Genomic DNA, 17336 nt, shown 5'->3' on the forward strand with positions numbered 1-17336 from the left:
ACACAAAATACATCAAAAGAAAGAGACTATAAATTATTTTAAAAGTGGAGGTACATGTTGATGTCAGATCCCCTCATGCAGGCTGCTTTAAAAAATCTAGTGGCCCAGGAGGAGAAGGCTCTGTTACTCTCAGATTTAAGTCTCAACTGCTGGCAACCAGGAAGGAAAAGTTCAGTTGTAAAATTTGACCTCACTCTTAAAACGGCTTTAAGACAACATTTCTTTTTGGAGGATCTTACCTTACACTCTATTATCTTAATAAAAATAACTGACCTGTGCATATGAAAAAAACATTTAATATTAGGCATAAAATGTAAGTATTATAGTTCCCTGCAGCCTTTACAATTGCCATCTTAAACTTTTATCATTACTGCAGTTACTAAGCAGGGGCAATAGTTGTTTTACCACGGCAAAGATTTGATGGTATCGTTATGTATTTTACCTGTTAAGCTGTCAATCATCTTCTACATGTCAACAATGGACAAGCAGACGAGATGTTTGAGCGCTGCACACTTGCTGGTGTAACTCTGAAAGAAACTTATCCGACTTTATAAGAACACAACATAGACTCAAATCAATGTAACAACTTCCAATAAAAGTTAATGCTGAAACTCAAAACCAACCCAAATCCAGATTAAACTACAGAACGCCACAAAAAATCGAATTACGTCCTACACAATTCAATCCAAACCAAATTATTTTTCAGTTATGAATTTTAAAAGCACAAACCAATGCCAGCTAAAAAAAAATCTCCTTAGAGTAGTTTATTATTATTTCTTTACAGATGAAGTATCGGTTTAGTTTTTAAAACAAAAAGGAAAAGGCCACCATGTTGCATTAACCATTTTTGTTTTCATTATCATGTTGTTGAAAGTTTCACAAATATATAAATTTAATAAAATAACCATTTTTTCAGTTAAAGTTAAATCATTTTAAAAAGTCAATTTTCGTGTTGAAGTATTCAAAAAAATGTAGAAATTACATAATTTTTTCCATACTGTTCAAAATGAGATCATTTCTATTGGCGGCGTGAACCAGCGAACGTCGCTCGTACGTCGTTACATCACCGCTTCTGTTAAACAAAGATGTGTAGACGGGACATAAAGGGGGAAACAAGACAATGACCTCCTGGTGGATGTTACATCACACATGGGTCCTCTACTGTGGATGTTGACGGCCTCTCTCTCTGACAGCGTTGGGTTGAATGGAGCCCATCTGGGATTGGCCAGAGCTTCTGTGAATGAAGCTGGGGGAGCGTCATTCAGCACCGCGGACAGCTCCGGTTCTGCTGTGGAGCTCTCCGTGGTGCTGAAGAACAGACGCACACACCGGCGTGTGCATGTATGTATGTGTGTGTATGTGTGTGTATGCGTGTGTGGCGAGCAAACAAGGAGCTTGGGCCCCGTCTAAGGCGTGGTGCTGAGCAAACACGGGAAAATAAAAAGCTTCCGCCACATTAGTCAGGGAAACCACCTCTTGACTTGAATGAAAAGCTCTCGATATGGAGTAGGGCAGCCATTATGAACACCTGGCAGACTGCGACAACACACACACACACACACACACACACACACACTAGAGTTGTTTGCAGATACCATCACCCTCCTCGACACGACATATACCCCGCTATAAAGACAAAAAAAAAACCCTGCGCTCAGCAGCTCGAGCGACCCTCATCTTCTAGATGGTGACCGGAAGTTCTTCTCGTGTGTCCCAGCTCGCAAGGGGTTGGACGAGCAGGAGCTTCCCCCCAACATTAGCATGAAGGCCTTAACTCAAGGAGGAGATGAATGAACATGAGGGCCCTAAAAAAAAAACTAAAAAAAAAACGGGAGTCTCCTTGAATCTGTCATTCGTCTCCATGGCGACAGGAGGAGGAGGAGAACCACAAAAAAAAAAAAACTGGCATCTATCAGGGCCCCAAAAAATCAACAGATGGCCACCAAATCATCACCCCCCTACACACACACACACCCACCCCCTTTTTTCGCAGCCTACCTTGCACTGCTCCATGCACGTCCTCACCGAATAAGCCCCCGGCTCGTACTTCTGAGTCAGGAGCTCGAAGTCCTCGTACTTCTCATGGGCGTGCTGGTCGTAGCGCTGGTACGCCTGCACGCACAGGCTGCACCGGCTCGCGTCCCCGTCCGCGAGCACGTCCAGGCTGCAGTTCAAACCGTCCGGGCTCGTGGCGCCGCTGAACAGGTCCAGCAGCGAGTAGGAGTTACAAAAGGAAAGGTAGAAATCGCTCATGTTGACGGCCCCGTGAGTCCCGTCGTCCCGGCGGCTGGACAGGCCCCCGCACAGGTGGTCCGCATCCGCGAAAGTGAAGCAGTTCCGGGACAAACTCTCCCGGTCCCGGCAAGTTTGGAGGCGCCACGCGCGCCGCTCGGTTGTGTTTCCTATAAAAATAGCATCTGGGTTTTCTCTGAGGCTGCTGTGTGCTAAGTGGGTCTGTGGGGAGAGGAGATGGTGGGGAGGGGGGGAGAACTTGTCCCGGGTCCGAGCCAGCTTGGCCTCGGCGCAGAACCACAGGTGATCAGAGAGGAGGATGGTGAGGAACAAGAGGGATGCCAAGGACAATCGCCATCTCTGCGCCCTCTCGGAGTCGGTGAATGGCTTTTGGTTGTCGCGCGGGGGCTCGAGCCAGATCTGGAAGCCGTCGTCGTCTTCTTGCTGCCAACACGTCCCAGCACCCCTGGTCATATTTTGGGAACCGGCCGACTCCACCGTGGGGGATCCTCTGCCGCAACAGTCATTGACGTGGGGTCCGCGAAGCGTCTTCCTCCCCTCAGGTGGCGGCTGCTCTTGGCGTGTCCCGGCTTCCGTTCAGCGGTGATTCCCATTAAAATACGCGGTGGTCGGATGGGAAATCAGACGCTGGCGACCACGGGCCGCATCCTCCATGGCTTGTCCTCCCGCCCGACCCGAGCACCGCTTCCTCTGCGTAGCCTGGACTCCTTCTCCGCGGAATGCCTCGCCGACGCGTTTTTACGTTTCCCCCGGCCTCGGTCGTGCAGGGACAAGGGTAGTGCTTTCCTCTTCCAACATGGCGACGCGCGTCCTGTCTCGGTGTGTCGGCGGTTTTTGGGCCCCGCAGCCCCCCGTGTGTACAGACGTGTGGTGTTCTTGTTTCTCAAGCCCTCAACGTCTCCATCTCGCTGCCGTTGTCAAGTTGCCGCCATGTTCGCCAAGAGACGGTGTGTTTGCAGGAAGCTGCATCAAGTTCGACGCGGGTCACGGGTGTGTTTCCGCCGTCACTTTTCAAAACAAGACATCCGACGCGCCACGATCGACCGTTAAAATTCGAACACAATGACAAAATGATCCTTCGTAGTTGAACAACTTCTTCTTCTTAAGAACTCAAATACGTGTTTAGATCAATAAAACGTATTTTGACGAGTATGAAGCGGGGATTACCCGAACACACATTTTACTGCGAAGGGATGAAACGTACCGCCGCCAGTACGAATAACAACATGACACAACTTCTCCAGCAAGGCTAGGGTGCGTTTCTCAACACTGAGGTCAGTCAAGTTAGAAAATACTAGAAAAACATCTTAAAGGGTACATTTTAAAGAACAATATAAAACATAAATAAACATTTTTTATTATTATCATTTTTTAAAGCCTAAATTAATTAAAGTAATAGTCTTTCAAATATTATTTTATTCTGTGTGAACGTACTTGGCCAAAAGGGGGCAGCCAAGAGTCACCTGCTGTCATCCGTCAAGGGAAATTCTTTCCAAAAAAAAAAAAATACCAGGCTAAAAATATAACAGGCTAGTTTGTGGGAATATTATATTTGTATTATTATTCTCCAATACAATTGTTATATGATATACAAAAAAATCATATCTTATTTATACATTAAATTAATATGAATATATAATTTCATGTCAGCTGTGTTTACTTGATAAAAGTAGTTTGTGATGATATCGGTAATATTTGACATCAAGAGGATGTTTATATGAGATCCTGGATCCCTTTAATGTCACCTGTAATGCTCTCAGCATTCTCTCTGTTCTCTCTGTTTGAGTTTAAATATATTAATACTAATAGTTTAAAGTGCCTGGAAGTTATTAACTTACTTCAATAAATGCTCAATTAGATCAGTTAGAAAAATATATAGTTTATTATTTTTTAATATGTCAGGAGCTAAGCTATAATAGTTGTGTAGACTATTAAAGCTAATTATATTAACAATTACATTATTTTAATACATAAGATTAATATTTCTGTTTTTCTGTTCAACCTTTATTTTGTTAACTAGGTCAGTAAAGAACAAAAAGAGAAATATTACACACAAATTGCCTCTTATTATTGCTATCTATACATTATTAATGCATAATATTCATATTTGTATTTATTTTCTTCATCCTATATTGTTTCAAGTAGGTCAGTATAGGACCATCAGAGAAATATTCCACACAAATAAACAGTTATTCTCACACAGAACTCCACTGAACCATGATTTACTCTGAGAGCTGTGAGTATAAAAGCTCTCGCAGGTTTTTCTTTTGTCAGTTTTTGAGCAATGCTGCGGGTTAATCGTTGAGTGAAAGAAAAAAATGTATTTATGAATGAGAGAAAGACTGTGGATCATCCTGATATGGACGTGTCGTCCCTGGCTAATGAATACTGTGTCAAATGAATTTCCTGGATGTGAATAAGAATTAATATCACTGCTGTAGAAGAAAACAACGAGCTCTATTTAGTCCCAATAATACAAGTCGAATGGCTAATTGTAGCTGCCTGGAGCTTCTGTTTGTCTCTGCAGGAGCTTGTTTATCTCAGTGGAGTTAGCCGCTGGTCGTCCCACTGCTCACACAAGCGTGATTTGACTTCTCTTTAAAACGATCAATTATCCCATCTGAGGTTTTGAAGTATAATGTAAATGTAAATATAAGTGGACGTTTGGCTGCTGGCTGTGCCTCTTTACCGTGCTGCCATAGCAAGACAGATAGAGCGGCTCATTGCACAGGAATAAGCACCGGTTCAGCACATTTAATGAAGGCCTGTCAAACACTCCGCATCACCTGGAAATAGTCCCGTGTGGGCGACTGCTGACTGCGGCTCGATCAACTTCATCACAACATCAATCTTGAGGATCAAAAATGTTTAACTTTTGGATCCCTCTGATGGAAACTAGTGTATCACACACACACACAAGTCCAGTTTAAGGTGTTAAAAATCCAGTGCTGTGATGGAAGGGTCAGATGCTTTGATTGACATGTCAGTCATAGTCAGGCCTGCGACAGGAACTGTTGGCTGAACACATGAGATCTTCATGAGAAGTATATCAGTGCCATCAGAATATTCAATGGTTTTAAGCATAGAATCTGTTTGTTTTTTTCTAAAATGAAAATGTCTATATTTGATTAATTTTATTTTTCTATATTCAAAGGTTGAATTAGTCTTTATTTAATGATTGATTTTTTATATTACATTTTTGAACTTTTTTGTTTTTTTACCGTATCGTGTGGCTCTACTTTATGCTGTGATCCTATGTTTGATCAAGTAGCTGGGTACTCTTTTGGTAATGTCTAGGTCTGGTAGTACTATTATACCAGCATTTTAAATATCAAAGACTACAAATGAAAAAAATATTGAATTTCGAAAAATGAATGAAAGGAATTACAATATCAAACTCAATGTGCAACATCATTTTGAAAATATTCAAACTTTTTAATTGAATTATATTTAAAAACGAACCCTTCAATATACAAATAATTGAATTTTAAATATCAAATTCAACCTTCAATATTCTGATGATACTGATATACTTTTCGTAGAAACGCTGTTTCAGGTGCAAAGGTCAAACCAACCAATGGAAGCAGATATACATTATATCACAATATTTAATCAAAGTGTTTCCCTCTATTAGAGTTTTTAGTCCAAACCCAAGGGATCTCAAACATGCGGCCAAACAGTTGCTATTCCACAGCTGTCAAGATGTAGCTCTGGTAAAAGCCACTAGAACAAATTCAGATATTTCACCTTTACCCCCCCCACCCCCCAGGTCAATTGATTTGTTCTTAAACACAAACAAATCTGTTGAGGGAAGAATCACCAATAGAACGAAAGATGAGTCAACAGCATGTCCACCAATGCTGTCTGATGAAGTGCCTCATCATTTGCGCCGTGAAAATGTATTCACGCGGCATTTACCTGCAACAATGCCCAGGATGCCACTGACAGCTCCTCGCACCCAGGAGGACCAACTTAGGAAGGTTAGAACACATCCAGACGTCCCGAGATACACACTTGACATTCAATAAAGACAAGAGAACTTTGTGACTTGTTTATTGGAAGGATTTGCAACTGTTGGATTCGAGTAAGATAATCTGATTTAAGGTTATTTAGTTGAATGAGTCAATAAGAATCAATCACTCCTTCTGTCACAATAGGTTTGTTTATTGATCCAGGAGGTCAAAGTTTAAACCAGTACCATTGTTGGTGATACCAAATATGACTTTTCTGCGTAAAAATTAAATCATTTCCAATGTAATGTTTCTAATTAACCTTTATATTTTGTATTTTGTTTCCATTTGGGGGGGAAATAATGTATTCTTTAGATATTTCAGTTTGTTTTTTTTATTTATTTTTAACCTTATATTAAAAAACAAAACAGTAAATGAGTGTAATTTTGTGCATTTGTTTTTCCGTTTTCACTAGTGCTAAAACCTTCCATTAAAATCTGTTTTGAAAAAAGGAGGAATAAATGCTGAAATTTAATTTGAATTTTAATACACATTGCCATATACATACATACATTAATCCCTTTATTTATCTTTTAAAAAATCTCATCCAGTGTTTACAAAAATGCTTCATGTATTAAAATCATCATTATCTATAATGTGTCCTTAAAATGTCCAAGATGAGAAGGTTGGCTGAGAAAGTTGATTTCAATTAAAACATGTTTTTAAAGTGATTAAAAGCAGCAGTTGATTGTTTTAAAGCAGGTAGTCGTTGTCGTTCATCAGGTGTCCAGCCTGGATCGAGTCGATCACCCAAGAGTCTCTCACAATCTTAAACTTCTCTGTAAAACGCCGCCTCAGCGCCTTCAAATTTAAAAGTCGAGTTTCCTCAATAATAATTACGTGTGACACTCCTTCCTCCAGACGCTTCACCACTGTTCCACCATGATAGCGGAACTCCAGAGCCCGCAGGTCTAAAGGACTTGCCTCCGTGGCAGAGCGAGGGTCTGCGATGTTGGTGTAGATGTCCATGTAAGCTGTGAAAGGTCTGAAAATGCTGGTGGGGAGCTGCCAGCCGTACTTCTCCTCCACTTTGCCGATGTTAACGTCCGTGTCTGCGTCTGCGATCCGAGCGAACACCTCCTGCAGCTGCTGCTGGTCCGTGTCCTCGTAGTAGCTGTCGCCGTGGCTGTCGTACTCTTTCGCAAAGTGCTCTTTAGTGGATGGTGACATGTGGATCATGTGACGCGGTTGCCACGGGAGCACTTGCTTCTGATCCAGACACTCCAGGAGCCACGTGGCCCAGACCACGTCGTGCTGGTTGGAGGAGATCAGGTTCTTCACACGCATGTTCTCCAAACCTGTGATCACACAGTAGGTGTCGCTGCCAGGGTTCTGCACCGCGATGCCGCCGCACCTGCCATGAGGACGACAATAGAAAGAAATAATGATCATTATCATGAGACTTATAAGCCTGACATCACATATTAGCAGACTGTAAACCCTGATCTAATAAAAAACGTAACACTTGTGTTATCTTGTCTCTGGGTCAAGGTGAACGACCTCCACCACTGCATATGTATTTCTGGAAGCAAGGAAGGTCGTTACCTTTAAAACATTAAGCCAAGTTTATTGTTAACATATAACAAAAATAATTGTCCTATTTCGGACCTTCAAGTGAAGTAGATCTAATAACCTAAAGATTTATTTTTCTATTATATATGTATACATCCTTCATTCAGATGTAGCACATGATGAATCAGAGCAACACTTGGCTGACGGTATTTATTTGTCCTTCATGAAGTAAAAAATAAATAAATGTGCAAAACTGTTTCATTCTTTACTTGTTTTTTCTATTTGTTGCTAGTTTAACTTACTTTAAATTGACAAAGGTCACTAGACCTTTTTGACCCACAAAATTATATAAACTAGTAGGTTAAGGATGAAAAGAAAGAAAAGAAAAGTAAATTGTTTACATAAATGTTTTGTCCATATGTTATGATTTTTATTTAAATAAAATTGGTATAAAATTCAAATTCCTTACTTGTAATGCTTTGCTATCTTTGAACACTAGGTGTCACCAATACTATAGTAATTTAGAATGGACCAGAAGCCCTTTTTGTTGTTTATAACGGGATGTCTACTGAGCTGGTTTAGAAGGGTTCAGTCCTTAGTTTGTTGTGTTTGTGGGTGTGTGTATCTGAATACAGTGCATTAAATCTTAATGCGTAGAAAATGTCTGAGATTAATAAAAAAAAAGTTTTACCTGACCACACCCCTTTCTAGCTCTGCCTTCGAGTGGTCCTCCGTACCATTGAGAATGCAAAACTCCACATCCTCAAACATGTCCGTTTCCTTGGTGACCCCCGAGAGGTCTTGACTCTTAAAGTGCTCGATGATCCCGACTACTTTTTGGGGTTTGGCCTGCTGCCTCCGCTTCTTCTTCTGCGGTTGATCCGAGTCGATGTGAAGGTGACGCGAGTACAGTTTTCCAGAAGCTTTGCCACGGAACTGCTCCAGCTCGGCCAGAGTCATGCACTGGTGCCACTCCTTGTCCTCGCGGATCTCCTCGATTCTGGGGAAGCGCAGCGTGCAGCCGGTCTTGTACATGTCGCTGGAGACGATCTCTGCCGCCTTGACTTTAAGGATCACGGAGTTACACGGCTCGATGTAGACTTCGGGCTTCTCGGTCGAACACTGGATGCAGGCCGGGGGATTATTTTTGCGGTAGACTTTCCAATGCTTGGCCAGCTTTAAGCCGAGGTCGTAGAGCTCCTTCATGGTGTAGCCAGAGCCCACACGACAGAGGGTGTGGAAGACAGAGGGTTTCTCTCCAGGCGTTGGAGCTTCAGCTACAGCACAAAGAAAGTGAGACATCATCCCGCCTCGTCGACCTTTCCCCAAGTAGCCACCGACGATCAGCAGGTCAAGCTCGTCCATCAATCCATCCACATACTCTGGCTTTATTTTCAGCCAGCCTTCCCCTCGCTTGTCTGGCTTGTAGATGGATAGTGGATCCTTCACCATGATCCCTTCCTCTCTGTTGTCGATGGCATCGTTAAGAGAATTCACCACTGCCTGCATAGTTCTGGCCTCCGTCTTCGTCACCCACTGAATCCTGCCCTTCACCTCGGTGAAAACTGTCTGCAGCATCTCGTATCGCTTCTTCAGCGTCTCTTTGCCCAACTTCTGGTTATTGATGAGCAGCACGTCGAAGACACAGAAGCACGTTTGCAACTCTGAGTCTTCCATCAGCCTCTTGATGTCAAATTTGCTTCCCTTCTGCATGAAGGTGTCCGTGCTGGAGTTGTAGGCCATCATCTCTCCGTCAAGGATGCAACTGACGACGTGGCTCTTGAAGACATTGTGGATGTGCGGGGTCAGCGAGCCCTCTAAAGGTGAGCTTCCGAACTGCTGCGTGTACTCGAAAGCATTTCTGCTAAAGTACTTGTACACGTCACCGTCTTTGTGGAGCTGTATGCGTTCACCGTCCAACTTGGTTTCGATGTAGAACGGACTGTTGCCCATCTGCTTCTCAACATTTCGGATGTTAGCAACAGCCGCTAACATGGGCTTGAAGGCCGAGAACAGCCCGATGGAGACGTCGCTTAAAGAAACTGAGGGGTCGTGGAGCTGCTGACACACATTATTCAAGTCTGTGTTGACATTGTACAGCTCCGCAGCTTCAGGGTGAAATACTTGAAGTACGGTTTCCTTGCTGATCCCAACCTTCATGTCCTTCAGGATCATCCGGATGAGCCATTTTTGCTCCAGAGCCGTGCTCTGTGTTATGAGGTGGAGCAAACTCTTTTTCACAAGATCCTTTTTCTTGCCGGCGTTGTTGATGGCAACCGAATCCAGGAAGTCGTTGACATCCTTTATAGAGAGGTCCCCCTGGTTGGTGCAGCGTTTCTTCAGGACAAAGTACGCCATGCTGGCAAAGTCTCCGGCGTCACCCTGAGACGTGGTCGGCGCTCTGTAGTTTAAAAGTTTATTTGCCTCCGGGCCGTTCTTCGGCAGACCTAATACATCTATGTAGAGTTTAGCCAACATGCTTTCCTTGATGCCATAAGCCATTCGCTCTCGTTCGAAAGAAGGAACAATGAGACGCATTGCAGGATAAAAAGAGTCTTTTGTTTTTTGGCCGTTGCTGTGCAGAGCAGAATGGAACTTCCTCCACGACGCAATGAAATCCCCAAGGATTTTAGACTTCTCCGGGCGGAGTTTAGACTTTTGTATTTTCTCTAAAACGGTGCATAAGTCAACAAAGGGAACCTGGGCAGCGACAGACGACTGACCAGCAGCCTTCTGACTCGACCCTTCATCCATGGTGGGATCTGTCAAGATAAGAGTTCAAATGAATTGCTGACTTTCAACATGGTCTTAACAGAAAATGTTCTATATTTAATGCATACTTATTAATAAAATTTACTAAAATTAAATTAAATCATACTAAGCATTAAAATTACCAATGGAAAATTGCCAAACTAAAAATAAATGTATAAAACGAAAAGCATTATGAATATAATGAGTTTATACAAGTATAAATCATATGAAGTGAACTCGAATTTAGCAGGAATGCTTCCACTGTGATAGTTTAACTATATCGATCCAGACATAAACATGCCTGAACATGTACACATATACACTTCCTGTATAATAAAACAAACTCAAAAACTGGTGTACTACTGTATTCTCAATGTAACCTTCAAGTCTGAAGAATTAAACAAGTCTGTTGTACGTTTAAATTATGTTAAATAAAAATAATATTTCGCGAAATTAAGTTTGTGTACACTCGTAACAATAAGCGAACAAATCTAATAAACATGAAATACAGCTATCGTGTGAACCAACAGTTTAAAACTATTTCAAGAACTATCACGAATAACTCTAGCATTAATCACGAGAGTGAAATATTATATTTACAGTTTCTTTAAATCCCCAAGTGAAAGTTGACAGCGTCCAAAGACCGCTTCCTGGCCGGCACATAAACAGTCCTACTGAAAACAAGATTACAAAACTATAGTTCCGCTCACGCAACGTCACACTAAAATGTACAATTAAAAAGACTCAATTCAAGTATGCGCGTTAAAACACTTATATCGTTATAATACAAACACGGTTGTTAATTATTTTGGATTGTGATGTATGGAAGTAATGATTTAATAATATATATATTTGTAAATTGTCTTTTTTATTCGCAAAGATGTGTTCCTGTTTAGCGCACATGCACGCACAGATATTATACATCGAATGTATGGAATTATGACTTTAATGTTTCTGGAAGATTTAAATTAAAAAACAAAAACAATCATAAATATTCCTGCTGGTATCCGTATCACCACCTGAGGGCGCTCATAGTGTGCAAAAGACCCGTGCAGATTGTTTACCGCACATCGTGGGCCTGGAGCCAACGAGTGACTCAGGAGTCTGAAAACACAAGGATGTAAAGCTGTTTACTACAAAAGAGAGCCCCTCTTCCCTGCAGCCATTATGATATGAGAACCAGCATCCCTGTACAATACATATTAGATTATTCTGTTAAAGGCTTATAAAGGGTGTTGAATGTTTTAATTGAATTGTGCTGATAATAATGAAAAATGTGTTTCATTAAAATGCAAATGTACTGTATGTCTGACCTGGAAAAACAAATATGTTAAACCGGTTATTTTAAAGTTTGGAATCTTTCTCCTATTTTCATTTAAATAGGGTGGTTTCTTTCTATTACACTCTTGTTTTGACTCTTAAGTGTTAGCACATAATGTTCCAGATACGTGCCATTCCTGTTAAGTCATGTGAAATTGCTGGCACGAAAAAAAAACACAATCCTCATTTGATTGTGCCCTACTTTTCCTGTAAAGAAGAGCCAAAACAATAACATCAAGGACATAGTAACAAGAAACATTGACAACATATTGTTCATTGTCAGAATCAGATTGTTTTTCATAAGTAGATTTACTGGAAAGTGCATGCAGGAAACATTGTGTTTTTCAGCACAAATAACAAAAAACATGTGTGTCTAAGTAACAGGAGAACAAGTACAGTATTTGTTGTTCAGAACAAAATCAAAGTTGTTTATGAGGTCTTCAATGCAACAAAAGGAACTTGGTATATTGTCGTAAAATATTTGGTCCAAAAAAAAGAACGGTTGGATGAGTTCAGCCAAGGTCCTGCAGGGAATAACCTGAGATGCTGAGGACAATATACTGTTATAGCAAATACATTTGAAATATGATAACAAGCTCAAGCTTCTCATGTAATTATGTAGGTGAGCAGTGTTTTTCATTTACACAATAAACATGTTTACGTTACCTGTTTAACCTATTATTAGATAATCAACACATAATAGTTTATCTGAAGCAGTAGTTCAGTCTTAAGATCATATCCAGAGAGTTGTAAATAATGGAAACTACTATAGTTTTGGAAACTCTCTGGATAACCCTGAGTTTGATGAACAATAACTATGCTATGAGTCAGAAATATTTACTCCAGCTATTTTAGAACTTCCAGGTATGAGGCGTAACACTGATCCAGGTCATGTACCCATGAACAGTGGGAAGACCTGTTGTGTCAGCTAAGATATTTCTTATAACACTGATGCATAGCTTAAAGTCTCCTGAATGTTTTCTATCCTCTGATTTACAATATATAAGTAAGTACAGTAAATATGCACAATGGTATTAAAAGAACAAAAGTATGATCATACATCCAAGTAGGTTTCTTCAGAAGACTGTGGTAAATCCGAACCAGAAGCTCCCACCAAAACAATGGTTTCATCCCCTTGGCAACAAGACCTTATAGTAACTTATGCTTACAAACTTTTAATTTCTTAATCTGCAGAGTATTAATAGTTTAACTGAATTTTTTATGTGTGTTTAACATTTTATTTCATGTTAAATGTTCCACAAATGTATTAAAAAACATTTCTTATTAGTGGAACCCTTCACTGATAATGGAACTGAACATTATTCTGATTCTGAAGACGGGGAGCTCAATAATAACTACTGTCACATAGCCTGTTTATTTTCTAATTGAACTATTCTCTATTTCATTATTTAATGCTGCTTTGCCTCCCAACAACACGCACACAGAATTAATCCTTGTATTGTGTATCATTAAACGGAGTTAATTTGATCATATGAAAACATACATCTGATTTAAATTATATACGTTTATTATTTTTAATATTAATTTTAATAGTATTATGTTTAACCTTATTTGCAGGTTATATATTTTAATTTATACTTAATTTTGTCTGGTGAAGCCTTCAACATCAAAAGCCAGTGTGAAAATAATTTTAGACTAAAACGAATTGTTAAGACTTTCGGTTCAAACGACAACGGCATCACTTCCTGCGCTGCCTATATATGGTGTTCCGCGTTACCTCGTGTCGGCGGTAGGGGGCGACAAGTCTCTGTGTGTCACCGCATGAGCTCTGAGTCACAGGGTTGTTTACTTCTCCGCTGCTGCAGAGGAGGATCACGGGAAACGTGTGTGTGTGACTGTGTGTGTGATGGTGAGTGGAAGGAGAGAGGGAGGGAGGGAGGGAGGGAGAGAGGGAGGTAAAGTTCAATCGAATCGGCGAGCTTTCAAGTTACAAGCGTGCAGAACATATTATCTGTTTATACTGTATTTATACTGTACGTTAAATGTGTGTGTGGGGGGGGGGGGGCAAGGGGGGATGCATTGGTGTGCGTGGGTGATAGTGGACAGTGGTCTCCATCCACCCACCCACTCACCCCTGCAGTAGAGGCTGTCGCACTGTCATGCAGCAGCGGTTACGTAACCCCCTGCTGGACGCGCCGCTGCACTGCAAGCGAAGCTGCGACTTCCAAGACAGTAAACAAGTGACGTCACGCCTCCAACGTGCATGCGTCAGCTCTCGCAGCGGAGGGAGAGGAACTCTGGCGTGAGCCCACCAGGATGATGATGCCAGAGATGAACACGCATCCGAGGTGCTGCTGAACACTTCCTGTCCCTCTGCTGACTCACAGAAGTGTCTGTTTAGTTTGACCTTTCAACTCTCTGGAGGTGCAGCACTGGATTATTTTTAGGGTTCATATCACAGTCAGTGTCGTGTCCACTGATCTAGTACATTACTGTAGCGAAAACACAAATAGTTTATTTTAAAATGTTCAATTTTGTCATAAAAATAATGAATAATTAATTCTAGATTTATATTCTGACCAATAAAGATCTCGCTGGCTTGAGATCTTGGCTCCTGAAAGTATTTTTTTAATGGACATAACATAACTTGTTTAAATTCAAGACTTTTTAACTCTCATTCCCTGGCTTTTGAGGTAATTATTGTACCTCTAAAAACAAATGGATCTTACTTATGTAGCACTTTTCTATGCTTATTTAGCACCCAAAGTAAAAATCTATGTTTTTAATTTATGTTGTGTTAAAAATTATTTATGTCATCCCTCAAAACCTATTTTTTATTATTTATAGTTAATCTAAATATATAGATATTCCAACTTTGACATTATAATTATGGGGAAATTCTCATTTTCATGTGACTATGACATAATAAGATAGATAGACAAACTGTATTAATCCCTCACTTTGTAAAAGGCTTACTTGCAGCACACACTGATTCTCTTTGTTCCGACTTAAGTATTTCTTCTTCTTTTTTTTTTATTTTGCAGCTCCTTTTCTTTCTCCTTTCTCTCTTTCTTTTATTTGACTTGTTTTATCTTGCCTGTCACAACAGTCACAGTGTATAATATGACCGCTCCAGGAGATTAATCTGCTCTGCAGCACAGGCATAATTCATTTATCTATATTAATTTTGTTACATGAATATAAAACTAAATAAAGAAACACAAGGTTCAAGTGAAATCATCCATGTGATTCCACGATGACAGAACGAGAACTGAAGAGTGTCATAAATGAATCAATTATAATAATTACATAATTACATAATTAATTCAGCCACAATGCTTACATATGTCCTGCAGATTTGTGAACCTGACTGACTTTGGTTCACTTCCCTATTTTACATGTGTTTATAATAATCCCTTTCATTTGTAGGGCCCTTCACGTCAGAGGATCACATATGGTTGCATGTTAAAACCAGAAAACACTAAAAAATAAAAATTCCATCTATTAAAAATCTAATTGAAGGTCAAATAAAAAACAAAAGTGTTTTAAGATAAGACAAAAGGTTAAAAAAAGGGAATGTAATCTGGAGTTTTGCTCAATAGAACATTTTAAGATAAAATCTGTGTTCATGTACAGTATATCAGCACTTATATTGACGTTCTCCCACTTATGATGTGTACTCTGACAACATGCTTGAACTTTGAATGATGTCAGAGTGTTTCCTGAGAACACGTTGTCACCATGACTCAACGTTATTGTATAATGTTGTTGTTTGTTTCGAGAAAATATTCTAAAATACACATATTTCTTATCGTTGTAGAGCAACTTAGACGTCAGGTTGATTCTTTTGCTGTGTGAGATAAAGGTAATATCTAACGTCAGCTGCAGCCATCATACGTCTGCTCGTAAACACACACAGACGTGGTGTTTTTAGAACTGAGTGTACCAACCTGCTGTCTGACCCAAGTTTGCTGCTTCAGCTATTTGGTCAACAGAGAAAGGAAGAAAAATAACATGTACTCTCGCCAAAGCTGCATTTGATTGCCGCCACCTCAGGGCACGAGAGGACACTCAGGGTCATCTACCTCCATAACTCAAAACATTGTTCCAGTTACAGCTGGCACAATAGACCAGATGGTACCCGGGGACCTTCAACCAGAATCAGACCCTGCTTCACGCTCACTTCACCTGTCCGTCTGTCACTCGCTCGTTGTAGGGATAGAATTTAATTTCCAATGTAATCCCAGTCTGTCTGGACAGTGAGTGACCTCTGCTCTTATATCACGCGGCGCAACGTTCAGGACTCACGCAGCGGGGAAATGACTTCCTTGTGGTGACCTCTCAGTGACTTTGGGTGGCTTAAGTCACAAGATAATGGGGGAAAAAAAGATGTAGATAATCTCACAAAAGATCTGTGTTTGATTTAATGTTTAAGATCACACAACTGCATAAAAAAAGATAGCATACTAGCTAACTAGTAGAAAAAAAGGTTAGTAACAGATGCAAACAACAAGAAATAAGCATCATATTTGATGGTATTTGTTCGTGACGCGAATACAACACATATATGAATGCCATTGTAGTATTTTCTAGGGGTGTAAGAAAACATCGATGTAGCGATATATCGCGTTATTTTTATTCATGATACACAAAAAAAAATGTTTTCGCTGACGTCAGCGGCAGTGAAGATGTGAGCGAAGGAGAAAACACAAAAGGTTCAACAGCACTAACTTTAATAAACATCTAAAGTAGCATCAGGTCAAAGACTATGAGCAGATCGAAGAAGCAAAGAAAAAGACGAAACAAAAACGAAGCAGTTAACTTTGCTGTTCTGTAGAGACGAGAGAAACTTTCAGTCGACGCATGAAAGTTAACAATAACAAACATTCTTGTTAGTGTTAATGTTGATTCATCATTGGAATCTGCCTCATACTATAAATAGAGAGTTTGTGTTTAATACTGGTTGAATAAAGACTGATAACACTGAGTTTCGTGTGTGTGACGTCGGAGTTAAATTTAAATTCCACTAACTTCAGGACGAACAATTATGACACAAAAACACATTTAACAAGTTTAGTTTAGTCATAATACTAGTTACCTGCTTTACTAACTTACTTTTTAATCTAGTTGATCACAAATCAAATGATTATTTTTTTATTACAAAAAATAATATTTAACATAACTTTGAATTGAAGTTAAATGTTATTCCAATGGTTTGGCTGGATATTACATGTTACTCCAGGTTGTTTGAGATGTTAATGCACTTCATTGTTTATTGTTAATATAAGTTTACATTTTTGTTAATATCTTGAGAAGCACTTTCCTACAAACACTTTCACATTTGATTAGAGAAAGTATTTGCTCATTTCTTTGCTGTAAAAGCGAAAGAAAGTGTTCTAATAAAACAATATATCATTGTTACTACAGTATAAACAATATATCATATCGTTCCGTGTCGTGATACGTATGATATCGTCAGATTCTTGCCAATACACAATCCTAGTATTTTCATCCTCTGTGACTATCAGT

The 17336-nt window shown here is 40.1% G+C and overlaps 2 protein-coding genes across 2 annotated transcripts in view; both read right to left on the bottom strand.

The window, feature by feature from the left end:
• Positions 1-3175, bottom strand: part of LOC148079817 (NALCN channel auxiliary factor 1-like) — a 29227-nt gene extending 26052 nt beyond the window's left edge. Inside the window, exon 1 of the mRNA XM_087791515.1 lies at positions 1999-3175. Coding sequence (XP_087647641.1) covers positions 1999-2706 — 708 coding nt within the window. The 5' untranslated portion in view covers positions 2707-3175. The remainder of the gene's footprint in view (positions 1-1998) is intronic.
• Positions 3176-6530: 3355 nt separating this feature from the next.
• On the bottom strand, positions 6531-11185 carry lig4 (ligase IV, DNA, ATP-dependent). The gene is made up of 3 exons (XM_087791500.1): positions 11127-11185; positions 8467-10537; positions 6531-7617 (listed from the first exon to the last, which is right to left on the bottom strand). Exons 2-3 carry the CDS (start codon positions 10527-10529, stop codon positions 6957-6959), a joined length of 2724 nt encoding a protein of 907 aa, XP_087647626.1. The 5' UTR covers positions 10530-10537; positions 11127-11185; the 3' UTR covers positions 6531-6956.
• Positions 11186-17336: the final 6151 nt, after the last annotated feature.

This window comes from Callionymus lyra, chromosome 5, assembly GCF_982586985.1.
Source record: "Callionymus lyra chromosome 5, fCalLyr1.hap1.1, whole genome shotgun sequence".
In the NCBI taxonomy this organism is placed as follows: Eukaryota; Metazoa; Chordata; class Actinopteri; order Syngnathiformes; family Callionymidae; genus Callionymus; species Callionymus lyra.